The following is a 13,984-nucleotide window of genomic DNA, read 5'->3' as shown; positions in this document are numbered from 1 at the left end:
GATTTTATATGAATTGTTCCTTATTTGGAATTTGTACTTTTTTATATATCTGACCACTTTTCTTTTTTTGTTGTGCAGTGCGAGGATGTCGCCCCGGGAAGATCGTCCAGATGACGGAGGCAGAAGTGCGCGGCCTGTGTATAAAATCTCGCGAGATCTTCCTCAGCCAGCCCATCCTGCTGGAACTGGAGGCCCCACTAAAGATTTGCGGTGAGTCCCGGCAGACCTTTCCCCTTGCAGCAATATTTAACCCTTTTACCGCCAGGTTACAGACCTGAAGGGCATGGATTGGCAGAACTGATGGCACCGGAGGGCACTGATGTCCCAGAAGCCGGTTACCAACTTCCTTCTTTTCTTCATGCTGACAGTGTGGAAGAAAAAAAAGCATATAATTGGCTTCTGTTTACTTCTGCGATCAGCTGTCATTGGCTGACATCTGATCATGTGGTTAGTAAAGGGCCCGTGATGCTGGACGTCCTCCAGCCAGGAAATGGGGCGGAGTCTATCTGACTGGCTTCTAATTTACATTGTGAGGGGCTCAGTGTGCAGTGACGTCAGAGGAAGCAATTTCTGTCCAGAAAAGGAGCCGGGACGTGTTGTGCCAGGCTGAAGGGGGGGGGGACGGAGTGCGGGCACGCTGGTGCCAGGCTGAAGGGGGGGCGGAGCGCGGGCACGCTGGTGCCAGGCTGAAGGGGGGGAGCGCGGGCACGCTGGTGCCAGGCTGAAGGGGGGGGGGCGGAGTGCGGGCACGCTGGTGCCAGGCTGAAGGGGGGGCGGAGCGCTGGTGCCAGGCTGAAGGGGGGGGCGGAGCCCAGGCACGCTGGTGCCAGGCTGAAGGGGGGGGCGGAGCGCGGGTAAGCCAGGGCCCCTAAATCTGGGTGTAACGTGAAAGATGAACTCTGTTTTTTGGGGCTCATTCTCACGTACAGCAGCCCTTGCCATCCCTCTGAAAAGTAATCCACGGAGTCACACAGAGGAGGAGTGCCTGTTGCTGGCAGTGGCGGCCTTTGTAGCATAGGTCAGATATTTATAGATTTTAGTGGCGTTTCCGAAATGGCGAGCTTGGGTTACACATCGCCGCTAATAGCCGGCCGGTCACTCGAGCTGTAAAGTGTGAGCTTCAAAGGTCACCATGAACTCAACCCTCCCATCTGACGGAGACCCTTCTGATCATTGTGTGGGGTGGTCGGGTCACACATTGTGCCATCCAGTGTGCTGCTGCAGAGGGTGGTGGGGGGAGGTGCTGAGGGTGGTGGGGGGGAGGTGCTGAAAATTCTTTGGGTTTTAAAGCCAATTCCAGTCTGCTTTGGTCCAATGCAAATGTTGTTGTTTTGTCGGCAATGGTATCCATTCATAATGGTCTTCACTGCTTAAGCTCTGTGCTGGATCGTGTGTGTGTGTGTGTGTATCCCACAAAAGTAAGTACACCCCTCAGTCACATTTCTTGTATCTTTTCATGTGACAACACTGAAGAAATGACACTTTGTATCTACAATGTTGTGTAGTGAGTGTACAGGGGGGGGGGGGGAGGGGTGTACACAGGGGGGGAGGGGTGTACAGGGGGGGGAGTGTACAGCTTGTATAACAAATAACTCAACACACAGCCATTAATGTTTAAACTGCTGGCAACAAAAGTCAGGACACCCCTAAGTGAAAATCTCTAAATTGGGGACCAAAGTGTCAATATTTTGTGTGGCCGCCATTATTTTTAACCCTTTTGGGCATGGAGGTCACCAGAGCTTCACAGGTTATCACTGAAATCCCCCCCTCAGAGAGATCTTTGCCATGAGGGGCCATGTTGTCCTTCCAGTGACCAGTATGAGAGAGTGAGAGCGATAACACCAAATTTATCACACCTGCTCCCCATTCACACCTGAGACCTTGTAACACTAACGGGTCACATCACACCGGGGGGAGGGGAAAATGGCTATTTGGGTCCAATTTGGAGATTTTCACTTAGGGGTGTCTTGACTTTTGTTGCCAGCGGTTTAGACATTAATGGCTGTGTGTTGAGTTATTTGTTATACAAGCTGTACACCCCTCCCCCCTGTGTACACTCACTACACAACATTGTAGATACAAAGTGTCATTTCTTCAGTGTTGTCACATGAAAAGATACAAGAAATGTGACGGAGGGGTGTACTTACTTTTGTAAGATTGTGTGTGTGTGTGGCCTCTCCTCGGGACATCAGCAGCTGCCGGACCTGCTGATTGGCTCTTGTTTTGTCCAATCGCAGAGGGAGCTGGTCTCCAGCTGCGTACACCCCAGACCCTGAAGAGCAAGGTACAGGTACGTTGTTCCGTGGAGTCGGGCCGCCCTGCTGCAGTATGTATGCGGTCGGCGGTCCGGAAGCACTTAAAGAGCGCTAAATTGTTGGCAACACAAACCTGAAAACACAAATAAATTTATAATATTCTAATTTTAAAACTCCTCCTCCCTCCTGCCCCGGGTCTCCTCCCTCCCCGCCGCAGGCAGAGAGGAGGGTGTGCTTTGCTGATGGAGCTCCTCCCATAAAGACTGCTGGGATGTATGACATAATTTTGGCCTAGGCCACAAACCAGGAAGTAATATTAGAATTGTACAATCGCACCCTAACAAATGTACTGCACCGTCTTTGAACCAGTGAGTTGCCTGGCTGTGGCGTCACCGGCCAGGCGTCGGTGCCAGAATAATCTGCTTGTTATAACTGGTGCCTCATGGCTGTCTCCCTTGTGGCACTTTTACAACAAAGCTACAGATTTGAGATCACGCATGCTCAGCGTGCAGACGTTTGTCTGACCCACCATCTCAGACTCCGAGTTTGAGAGGCTGCAGGCAGCGCGGCTTGAGGACTAAACAGAACAATCTGAGGCTCCAGGTGGAAGGACAGTGGTGGGGACAGAAATGTGACAATGTGGTCTGAGACCTGCAGGACTTTACAGCCGCAGCGGCCCTGACGTTCTGCGGGGGCCGGACCTCTTCCGGCATATGAAAGGGAATCCAGTCTGGAGGGAGGATTTAGTCCTGGATTTGTATGGTAAATGGAAGTACCGATCCTTTTTTTGCAAGTACTCGCCAAAACTTTTTTTTGAATATTTTTATTTGTTGTTTTTTTTGTTGTCAGTATTTTACTTTTTATTTTACAAATTAATATTTTTTTTTTTTTTTTTTTTAACAATGCTTTCTTAGGGGGGGGTGGATGGTGTCAGTGTGTTTTTTTTTTTTTTTTGCTAGATATCAGGGGTCTTGACAGACCTCTGACATCTCCCCTTTGAGACAGAGAAAGGGACTAAGGACACAGATTCCCCAGTCCCTTTCTCTGCAGCCTCAGCTGAAATGAATGGAGAGAAGCTTCTCTCCATTCATAAACTGAAGCATCGTAAACACGTTACAATGTTTCAGTTATGTGAATGAACAGTCAGTGATCACTGACTGTTCATTTGGAAAAGGTAGGAGCCGGGTTTAGCGGCTCCGACCGCCACTCTCCATCCTGACAAAGGGGGCGGAGGAGGACATGGAGGGTGACGCCAAGCACAGAGGGGGAAAGCAGCGGCACGGAGGAGGACACTGAGCGTGGAGGGGGAGAGCAGAACGGAGGAGGAAAGCAGAGACAAGGGGGGGGATCCGGAGCACGGTGGGGGAGAGCAGAACAGAGGAGGGCAGCAGCGGTACAAGGGGGGGATCCGAAGCGCGGAGGAGGACAGCAGCGGCACAAGGGGGGGATCCGGAGCGCGGAGGAGGACAGCAGCCGCACAAGGGGGGGATCCGGAGCGCGGAGGAGGACAGCAGCGGCACGGATGGGGGGGCACGAAGGGGGGAGAGCAGAACGGAGGAGGACAGCAACAGCACAAGGGGGGGATCCGGAGCATGGAGGGGGAGAGCAGAACGGAGGAGGAAAGCAGCGGCATGGATGGAGGGAGATAGCAGGACAGCAGCGGCACAAGGGGGGATCCGGAGCACGGAGGGGGATAGCAGCGGCACCGAGGGGGAGAGCAGAACGGAGGGGGATAGCAGCGGTACGGATGGGGGGACACGGAGCACGGAGGGGGATAGCAGTGGCACGGATGGGGGGACACTGAGGGGGATAGCAGAACGGCAGCGGCACAAGGGGGATCTGGAGCACGGAGGGGGATAGCAGCGGCACGGATGGGGGGATCCGGAGCACGGAGGGGGAGAGCAGAATGGAGGAGGACAGCAGCGGCACAAGGAGGAGGACAGCAGCACCGAGCGGGAGAGCAGAACGGAGGGGGATAGCAGCGGCACGGATGGTGGGGGAGAGCAGAACGTAGGAGGACAGCAGCGGCACAAGGGGGGGGATCCGCAGCATGGAGGGGGAGAGCAGAACGGAGGAAGACAGCAGCGGCACAAGGGGGAGGGGGGAGAGCAGCACGGATGGGGGGAACTGGAGGAGGATATATGGACAGTCGGGTATCGGGTGAAGCATCAGAGCATTTTTCCCAAGTACTCGGGGGGGGGGGGGGGGGAATGCTTGGTACCAATACTAGTATCGGGACAATAATAATATTATTATGTCTTTTTATATCTGATGACTTTGTAGCTCTTTTTTTGTTTCTCTTGTGTAAATTTTCTCTCTTCTGGATTGCAGGCGACATTCACGGGCAGTACACAGACTTGCTGCGGTTGTTTGAATATGGCGGCTTCCCTCCAGAAGCCAATTACCTCTTCCTAGGAGATTACGTGGACAGAGGGAAGCAATCGCTGGAGACCATCTGTCTGCTTCTGGCGTATAAAATCAAATATCCAGAGAACTTCTTCCTGCTTCGGGGAAACCACGAGTGCGCCAGCATCAACCGGATCTACGGCTTCTACGATGAATGTGAGTCTCCTCCTCCTACCGCTCCTCGGGGGCGGAGAAATGGACTTCAGGGGCTCATACCTCCATTCTAGGGACCGGTGGTCAGAAATGAGCCTCAACTGATAACAATGGAAAAGACTGAACCATGAAAATATTTCAGGTCTGATCTCTATCGGGGGTCCTGGAATTTTTCTCCTGCTCAGTTTTTGGCGATTAAACCATCTGAGCGCCACAAACTGAAATCACAATTCAATATTAAAAACGTTGTTAAATCGCTTTGAAAAACTCCCCCCTAGTATTTCTAGCTGCGGCCATCTTGAGTAAGGGCAGGTGATTCCTGAAAGGAGTTGTAAAGGCAGAAGGTTGCGGTCTATGCATTGATACAAAAACCTTCCATGTGTAGCACCCCCCCCCATTTACCGACCTGAGCCCGATTTTTCTCTCCACTGATGTCCACAATCCGCTCAGCCATCCAGGACACTCCTCCTGATTGGCTGAGACAAAGCAGCAGCGCCATTGGCTCCTGTGGCGGTCAGCCAGTCAGGGTAGAGAGAGGTCGGGGATCTGTGTCTGAATGAATACAGGGAGCTGTGGCTCGGCTTGAGTGCCCCCTGTAGCAAACTGCTGGTCGAGGGGCACTCAAAGGAGGGAGGGGCTAGGAGCAGCAAAGAGGGACCCGAGAAGAGGAGGATCAAGGCTGCTCTGTGCAAAACCAGCTGCACGGGGGGGGGCAAGTATGACATGTTTGTAAAGGCTTTTTTTTTTTATAATCACATGAAACATTTACTTCCTGGAATCCATCTGACCTTGGCTCAGGCATGTTGTCAGGAAGGTGTGCTTGGTTGAGAAAGCCCCTCCTCCAGTGAAGACTTCTGGGATGTATGACATAATTTTGGCCCAGGCCAGAGACCAGGAAAACACTGAAGAAATGTGTAAAGTGTATGACGCCACTGATGGCCACCCGGGGATTATATAGAATTGTATAATAAAAGGTCTTATTGGACGCTCTTTGTACCGGTGAGTTGCCCGGCTGTGGCGTCACTGGCCAAGTTATAACGGGTGTTTCATGGGCGCCCCACATGTGGCTACAGGCCTAGGAGCGCGCATGCTCAGGTGCAGGATGTAGACATGTGCCTAACCCGCTCTGCACCTCTCTGGCATATCCGCCCTTAGCTCAGGCATGCAGAGGTGTGCTTAGCTGAGACAGACCCACCATAGCAGGTCAGAGGCAAAGATGGCGGCTTCCTTTGGCTGCAAAGGATGGGAAGGTTTAGTTCCTCTTTAAGGGGGGGGTATGTATGATCGCCATGGAAACGTTCTTTTACTTATTGATAAAACCCCACAAGATTAGGAAACTTCTTTACCAGAAAGTGACATTTTATTCTCAGTGGAGTCCAATGAGATTTGAGAATTTGGTCACATGACTGAACGTAGGGCGCCCTGGATTGTGTCGAGCTTTGTGAATTGCCTTTTAGCGTCTCGGAAGGAAATGACCATCTTCTTCTTTTCTCAGGTAAACGGAGGTTTAATATAAAGCTGTGGAAGACTTTCACCGACTGTTTCAACTGTCTGCCGATCGCCGCCATCGTGGATGAGAAGATCTTCTGCTGCCATGGAGGTAGGGGGCGTGTCCTGCAATTAAATAATGTCTTTATAGGCTGCCGTGGTTTTGTACGGGTGGAGCTCCTCAAATAACGGGCCGATGATGATCCTGATCATTGCTGCCGATGTGTTCAGTGCCCGACTGCAGAGAGAATTTCTCCTCGGAAATGGACCCGAGCTCCTTTTTTTTGGGAGAAAAGCAAAAGACAAACTGGTGTGTCCCCCCTCCCCCTCCCAGTTACCTCCCATTCATGTGATGTCACCAGGAGGACAAGTGAAAGTTCTTGGTGCTCAAATCCTTCTTTGTAAAACAAAGCTTGGGGGGGTTGTGGGCGTCTCCTCCTCGTAGCTTGGTGGCCTGTGGGCGTCTCCTCCTCGTAGCTTGGGGGGTTGTGGGCGTCTCCTCCTCGTAGCTTGGGGGGTTGTGGGCGTCTCCTCCTCGTAGCCTGGGGGGTTGTGGGCGTCTCCTCCTCGTAGCCTGGGGGGTTGTGGGCGTCTCCTCCTCGTAGCCTGGGGGGTTGTGGGCGTCTCCTCCTCGTAGCCTGGGGGGTTGTGGGCGTCTCCTCCTCGTAGCCTGGGGGGTTGTGGGCGTCTCCTCCTCGTAGCCTGGGGGGTTGTGGGCGTCTCCTCCTCGTAGCCTGGGGGGTTGTGGGCGTCTCCTCCTCGTAGCCTGGGGGGTTGTGGGCGTCTCCTCCTCGTAGCCTGGGGGGTTGTGGGCGTCTCCTCCTCGTAGCCTGGGGGGTTGTGGGCGTCTCCTCCTCGTAGCCTGGGGGGTTGTGGGCGTCTCCTCCTCGTAGCCTGGGGGGTTGTGGGCGTCTCCTCCTCGTAGCCTGGGGGGTTGTGGGCGTCTCCTCCTCGTAGCCTGGGGGGTTGTGGGCGTCTCCTCCTCGTAGCCTGGGGGGTTGTGGGCGTCTCCCCCTCGTAGCCTGGGGGGTTGTGGGCGTCTCCCCCTCGTAGCCTGGGGGGTTGTGGGCGTCTCCCCCTCGTAGCTTTGGGGGGGTTGTGGGCGTCTCCCCCTCGTAGCTTTGGGGGGGTTGTGGGCGTCTCCCCCTCGTAGCTTTGGGGGGGTTGTGGGCGTCTCCCCCTCGTAGCTTTGGGGGGGTTGTGGGCGTCTCCTCCTCGTAGCTTTGAGGGGGTTGTGGGCGCTTTGCTATAGGGCACTTTGGTGTAATACCAGGCGACTTTACATGGGGGTGGTGGCGTCTCCTCCTCCTCCTCCTCCTCCTCCTCCTCCTCCTCGTAGCGTGGGGGCCTGTGGGCTCTTCCTCCTCCTCCTCGTAGCGCGGGGGCCTGTGGGCGTCTTCCCGTGATTCCTGTGTGTAATGTGGAGGACAGCGCTGGACTGGACACTAAGACTTGGTTACTGATGGATCCATTTTTGGAGTCGCTCTCACAAGGACATTTAGGGAGGAGACACTTGGATGGGTATAGTGGCACGCCCGGTAACAAAGGCTGATCGGAGTCCTATTACTGAAGAGAACCGGTAACGCTTCGGCACTTCTTGCGTAACGCTTTGGCACTTCTTGCGTCGGCGTCCGGTGAGTAGGACTTCCCTTTCACAAGATGCCAATGTTTGGTAGACAAGAAAAGTGCGGACAGCTTTGACGCTGAACTCCGGGAATAAACACTTTTTGGGTTAAATATATTTTTAGTTGACCATAAAGGATATAAATCCATTTTGCACCAAATACCTTTTAAAAAAAAAAAATAACATATTACTTTGTAAACGATGTGGTGACACCGTCACTGTGTGTATGTAGCCTGAGCAGATGGCAGTACTATGGGAGGGACACAGCAGGCTCCACCCATTATAGGCTGCCTGCAGAAAACCTAAACGAGGGGGCGGAGACCAGACCAGTCCCCTTGTACCAAAGAGCAGAAATGTAGGATGGGCATGGCAGGCCCCACCCACTACAGGAGGCGGGCAGAGAGGAGACCAGTCCCCTTGCACAAAGAGCAGAACTGTAGGAGGGGCCCGGCAGGCTCCACCCACTATAGGAAATTACATGAGGGGGTGGGGTTGAGACGGCCTCCTTGCAGAAGGAGAGGGAGCAGAGCTGTGTGATTGGCCCAGCAAGCCCCATCTGCTACAGGAGAGGGGGTGGAGACAAGACCAGTCACCCTGCTCAAGAACAGAGCTTTGGGAGGGGTCTGGCAGGCTCCACCCACTACTGAAAACTAAAGGAGGAGGCGGGGACAGGACCAAGGAGAGAGTGCAGTGGGCGGTCCTTATTACAGGAAGTCTCACGGGATTACTGCACAGATCTGAGAGAAATCCACAAAGATCACGAGATTCCGGAAGTAGTCACATGACTTTTGTGTCGGGATAATATTTACTGATTCCGGAGTTGAGTTTGAGTCTCTCCACTATTGAGGGTTTACCCCAAATTTTAGTCCTGGGAAAAGGGGGGTGTTCCCTTGAAACGCGTTGGATACACTTTATCTTCAAAAAAGTCTCAAACTGATACCTTGAAATGCATTGGCTACACTTGCTATCTGTTGTCTTCAATAAAGTGCATGCAACGCATTTCAAGGGAACTGCACCCCCCTTCCTCAGAAATTCTGGATAAGTTCTGAGCATGTCATCCTCACATCCCCCGTCCGTATGGTGGAGTTCTGCAAGGAAGCGGTCAGGAATCAGAGCGGCTATGGTGAGGTCCATGCTGGAACGTAAGCTGTGCAGTCTAGCGTCCACCATTTTTTTGTGACGGGTTCTCTTTAAAGAGACCTCTGTCTTGCTCGCCCTCCCAGAATGAAATGAATGGAATGTGGGTGGCACTGCAGTTACCAGGGTGTGAGGAAGCGATCCGGCCGCTCGATCGCCTCCATGTGACAGACGGAAAACTCCATACCCGGGAGCCAGACTCGGTACATGGATCATACCCGGGAGCCAGACTCGGTACATGGATCATACCCGGGAGCCAGACTCGGTACATGGATCATACCCGGGAGCCAGACTCGGTACATGGATCATACCCGGGAGCCAGACTCGGTACATGGATCATACCCGGGAGCCAGACTCGGTACATGGATCATACCCGGGAGCCAGACTCGGTACATGGATCATACCCGGGAGCCAGACTCGGTACATGGATCATACCCGGGAGCCAGACTCGGTACATGGATCATACCCGGGAGCCAGACTCGGTACATGGATCATACCCGGGAGCCAGACTCGGTACATGGATCATACCCGGGAGCCAGACTCGGTACATGGATCATACCCGGGAGCCAGACTCGGTACATGGATCATACCCGGGAGCCAGACTCGGTACATGGATCATACCCGGGAGCCAGACTCGGTACATGGATCATACCCGGGAGCCAGACTCGGTACATGGATCATACCCGGGAGCCAGACTCGGTACATGGATCATACCCGGGAGCCAGACTCGGTACATGGATCATACCCGGGAGCCAGACTCGGTACATGGATCATACCCGGGAGCCAGACTCGGTACATGGATCATACCCGGGAGCCAGACTCGGTACATGGATCATACCCGGGAGCCAGACTCGGTACATGGATCATACCCGGGAGCCAGACTCGGTACATGGATCATACCCGGGAGCCAGACTCGGTACATGGATCATACCCGGGAGCCAGACTCGGTACATGGATCATACCCGGGAGCCAGACTCGGTACATGGATCATACCCGGGAGCCAGACTCGGTACATGGATCATACCCGGGAGCCAGACTCGGTACATGGATCATACCCGGGAGCCAGACTCGGTACATGGATCATACCCGGGAGCCAGACTCGGTACATGGATCTGGGGCAGGAGAAGTCAGGAGGTGGAAATGTGACCCTTGGCAGTGTTTGGCTTCGAGGGCGACGGAAGGCAGTGGCATTTACAATATTTTATAAACGGCCCCGTGAATTTTACATCACAGGGGCCCCTGATCTGTATGGGGGCCGGTTTATGTAAAAGGGGGACTTTGCCTTTAAAGTTTTCCAGATCTGAGTGAGTGGGCGGGGCGATGTCGGCGTGCGTCGTGATACACAATGACCTCTTCAGGCTTTTATTGTGAATGTGGAGTTTGTAGGACGTGACTCATCGCTCGCCGTGACTGTCTCTATTATTCCGCTATGAGAACGCGTCCGACCGGTTCCCCCATCACTGGCGTGTGCTGGATGCCGCTTTACTGCGACTTTCCCAACAATACGCCACCGTGACCTCCCGCCGCACAATCATCTTCTTTATCAATCCTCCGTATAAACATTCCGACATTTCACAAGCGTTTGTAAGTACGCTGCGGAGGAGGGGCGCGGTGTGACTCAGTGACGGAGAATGCAGAGATGAGCGACGTCCTAAAGCAGAACTCCGATGCATCTGATCGCAACTGACAACACAAATCTCTCCATCTCTCCCCTCCATGTCTTTCTCCCGCCATTTTCTTTATCCATCCGCCCCTTCCTTCCTTCCTTCCTTCCTTCCTTCCTTCCTTCCTTCCTTCCTTCCTTCCTTCCTTCATCCCTCCCTTCCTTCATCCCTCCCTCCCTTCCTACATCCCTCCCTTCCTTTCTACATCCCTCCCTTCCTTTCTACATCCCTCCCTTCCTTTCTACATCCCTCCCTTCCTTCTACATCCCTCCTTCTCATCCTTCCTTCATCCCTCCCTTCCTTCCTACATCCCTCCCTTCCTTCCTACATCCCTTCCTTCCTTCATCCCTCCCTTCCTTCCTACATCCCTCCTTCCTTCTACATCCCTCCCTTCCTTCCTACATCCCTCCCTCCCTTCCTTCCTTCCTACATCCCTCCCTTCCTTCCTACATCCCTCCCTTCCTTCCTACATCCCTCCCCTTCCTTCTTCTACATCCCTCCCTTCCTTTCTACATCCCTCCCTTCCTTCCTTCCTACATCCCTCCCTTCCTTCCTTCCTTCATCCTCCCTTCCTTCCTTCCTACATCCCTCCCTTCCTTCCTACATCCCTCCCTTCCTTCCTTCCTACATCCCTCCCTTCCTTCCTTCCTACATCCCTCCCTTCCTTCCTTCCTACATCCCTCCCTTCCTTCCTTCCTTCCTACATCCCTCCCTTCCTTCCTTCATCCCTCCCTTCCTTCCTTCCTTCATTCATTCATTCCTTCCTTCCTTCCTACATTCATTCCTTCCTTCCTTCCTTCCTACATTCATTCATTCCTTCCTTCCTTCCTACATCCCTCCCTTCCTCCCTCCACGTCTCCCTCCTTCCTTCCTTCCTTCCTTCCTCCCTCCACGTCTTTATCCATCCATCCCTTCCTTCCTCCCTCCACGTCTTTATCCATCCCTTCCTTCCTCCCTCCACGTCTCCATCCATCCCTTCCTTCCTCCCTCCACGTCTCCATCCATCCCTTCCTTCCTCCCTCCACGTCTCCATCCATCCCTTCCTTCCTCCCTCCACGTCTCCATCCATCCCTTCCTTCCTCCCTCCACGTCTCCATCCATCCCTTCCTTCCTCCCTCCACGTCTCCATCCATCCCTTCCTTCCTCCCTCCACGTCTCCATCCATCCATCCCTTCCTTCCTCCCTCCACGTCTTTATCCATCCATCCCTTCCTTCCTCCCTCCACGTCTTTATCCATCCATCCCTTCCTTCCTCCCTCCACGTCTTTATCCATCCATCCCTTCCTTCCTTCCTCCACGTCTCCATCCATCCCTCCATTCCTTCTTTCCTCCCTCCCTCCCTCCCTCCCCTCCACGTCTCCATCCATTTATTCCTTCCTCCCTCCACGTCTCCATCCATCCCTTCCTCCCCTCCACGTCTCCATCCACCCCTCCCTCCCCTCCACGTCTCCATCCATCCCTTCCTCCCTCCACGTATCCATCCACCCCTTCCTTCCTCCCTCCACGTCTCCATCCAGCCACCCCTTCCTTCCTCCCTCCACGTCTCCATCCAGCCACCCCTTCCTTCCTCCCTCCACGTCTCCATCCAGCCACCCCTTCCTTCCTCCACGTCTCCATCCAGCCACCCCTTCCTTCCTCCCTCCACGTCTCCATCCAGCCACCCCTTCCTTCCTCCCTCCACGTCTCCATCCAGCCACCCCTTCCTTCCTCCACGTCTCCATCCAGCCACCCCTTCCTTCCTCCACGTCTCCATCCAGCCACCCCTTCCTTCCTCCACGTCTCCATCCATCCCTTCCTCCTCCCTCCCTCTTCCTTTTTTTACGTGACTCCCAACGATTAAAGTTCTGGTTTGCCCCCAACGTATTTATATGAAGGAAGAGGTTGGACCTTAATATGTCAGAATCTGCAGCATTACTCCGCCTGTTCTTAAAAATTAGTAAGTAAATCTCCTAATCTGTGGCCCCTGCTGCTTAACTGATGGGGCCCGGGCAACTTGTAATTGCTGGGACCCCCGGGATCCCTGTTGACTTTATGGGGGCCTGGTACAGAAAGGCCAGCACTAGCCCCATGTCGGCAGTCCTGGACGTCCTCAGAATAGCAAAAAATATTGAGCATCCTGGGGGGGGGGGGGCCGGTCCCGCTCTCTTGTGATTGCAGAGTATAGAGAGGCGTACATTGGAGGGATGTGGACTTCGGTTGGTTTTCCATGTAGATGAAATAAATCTCCGGGGAGGTCAGTCTAATGCTTCACTTTGCAGCGAGCGCATGCCATGAAAATGGGCCCGGCGCCCACTCGCCAGCATAAATCGGGTTTGGCACACCTCTGTGAGGAGCACAAATAGCCCTTTAATCTCAGAGTGTAAAACCTACTCGCCCTTTGTGAGCGATGACCTTCCCGCCGAACGAGAGCGCCGAGCTGCCAGAGAAGCACTTTATTCCATCACAGGAAAGACGATCGGTGGGCACATTCATCCACTAAATCACCGCGCAATTCCATTCACCAGCGTGCCGCCATTCACACTGATTTGTAGGAAAGACTTTGGACTATTGATCTATAAACGAGCGTGTAAAGCTCCGGATACGGCTGAGAGCACCTGTGCCCGCCGGACTGCGAGCCGGGCACCGGGCAGAGATGATGCCATATTGTGCCGTTCATTGTAGTGACACAGCTGTGTGTGTGGGGGAGGGGTTGGATTCGGAGCTACGGGGACCATTATAGAGGATTAGGTTAAAAAAAAAAAGTTTAATGTGCTTATTTCACCTTCTCCCTCATTAACATGCTGCAAGGTAAATTGGCCCTAGTATGCCCGGGGCCACTTAGATTGTAAGCTCCTTGGGGCCAGGGACTGATGTGCGATATGTGTAGCACTGTGTACATTGTCAGAAACATAAATATCTGTAATAGTGCGATTCAATCAAGGATGGTGCAAAAGTAAAGCGGATTTATTTATAAAAGTGAACAAGGCTGTTACTTGATGTGCTGCGGGTGTGCGGCGGCCTGCAGTGTGCGGCGGCCTGCAGTGTGCTGCGGGTGTGCGGCGGCCTGCAGTGTGCTGCGGGTGTGCGGCGGCCTGCGGGTGTGCGGCGGCCTGCGGGTGTGCGGCGGCCTGCGGGTGTGCGGCGGCCTGCAGTGTGCTGCGGGTGTGCGGCGGCCTGCGGGTGTGCGGCGGCCTGCAGTGTACGGCGGCCTGCAGTGTACGGCGGCCTGCAGGTGTGCGGCGGCCTGCGGGTGTGTGGCGGCCCGCAGTGTGGCTGCTG

The 13,984-nt window shown here is 54.1% G+C and overlaps 1 protein-coding gene and 1 non-coding gene across 2 annotated transcripts in view; both read left to right on the top strand.

Annotated features, from left to right (window-relative positions):
- Window positions 1-78: 78 nt before the first annotated feature.
- PPP1CB (protein phosphatase 1 catalytic subunit beta) overlaps window positions 79-13,984 on the top strand; it is a gene marked incomplete at its 5' end in the record, with an annotated part of 38,165 nt that continues 24,259 nt past the window's right edge. The window contains 3 exon segments of the mRNA XM_040351867.1: window positions 79-210; window positions 4,587-4,817; window positions 6,310-6,414. Of these exon segments, the coding sequence (XP_040207801.1) occupies window positions 79-210; window positions 4,587-4,817; window positions 6,310-6,414 (468 nt within the window).
- LOC120938443 lies at window positions 2,607-2,740 on the top strand. The gene has a single exon (XR_005749059.1). It is a non-coding gene; the product is annotated as a small nucleolar RNA SNORA76 (small nucleolar RNA).

Source organism: Rana temporaria, chromosome 4 (assembly GCF_905171775.1).
Source record: "Rana temporaria chromosome 4, aRanTem1.1, whole genome shotgun sequence".
Lineage (NCBI taxonomy): Eukaryota > Metazoa > Chordata > Amphibia > Anura > Ranidae > Rana > Rana temporaria.
Note: the sequence above shows the minus strand (reverse complement) of the source record. Positions and strands in the feature narration are given on the sequence as shown.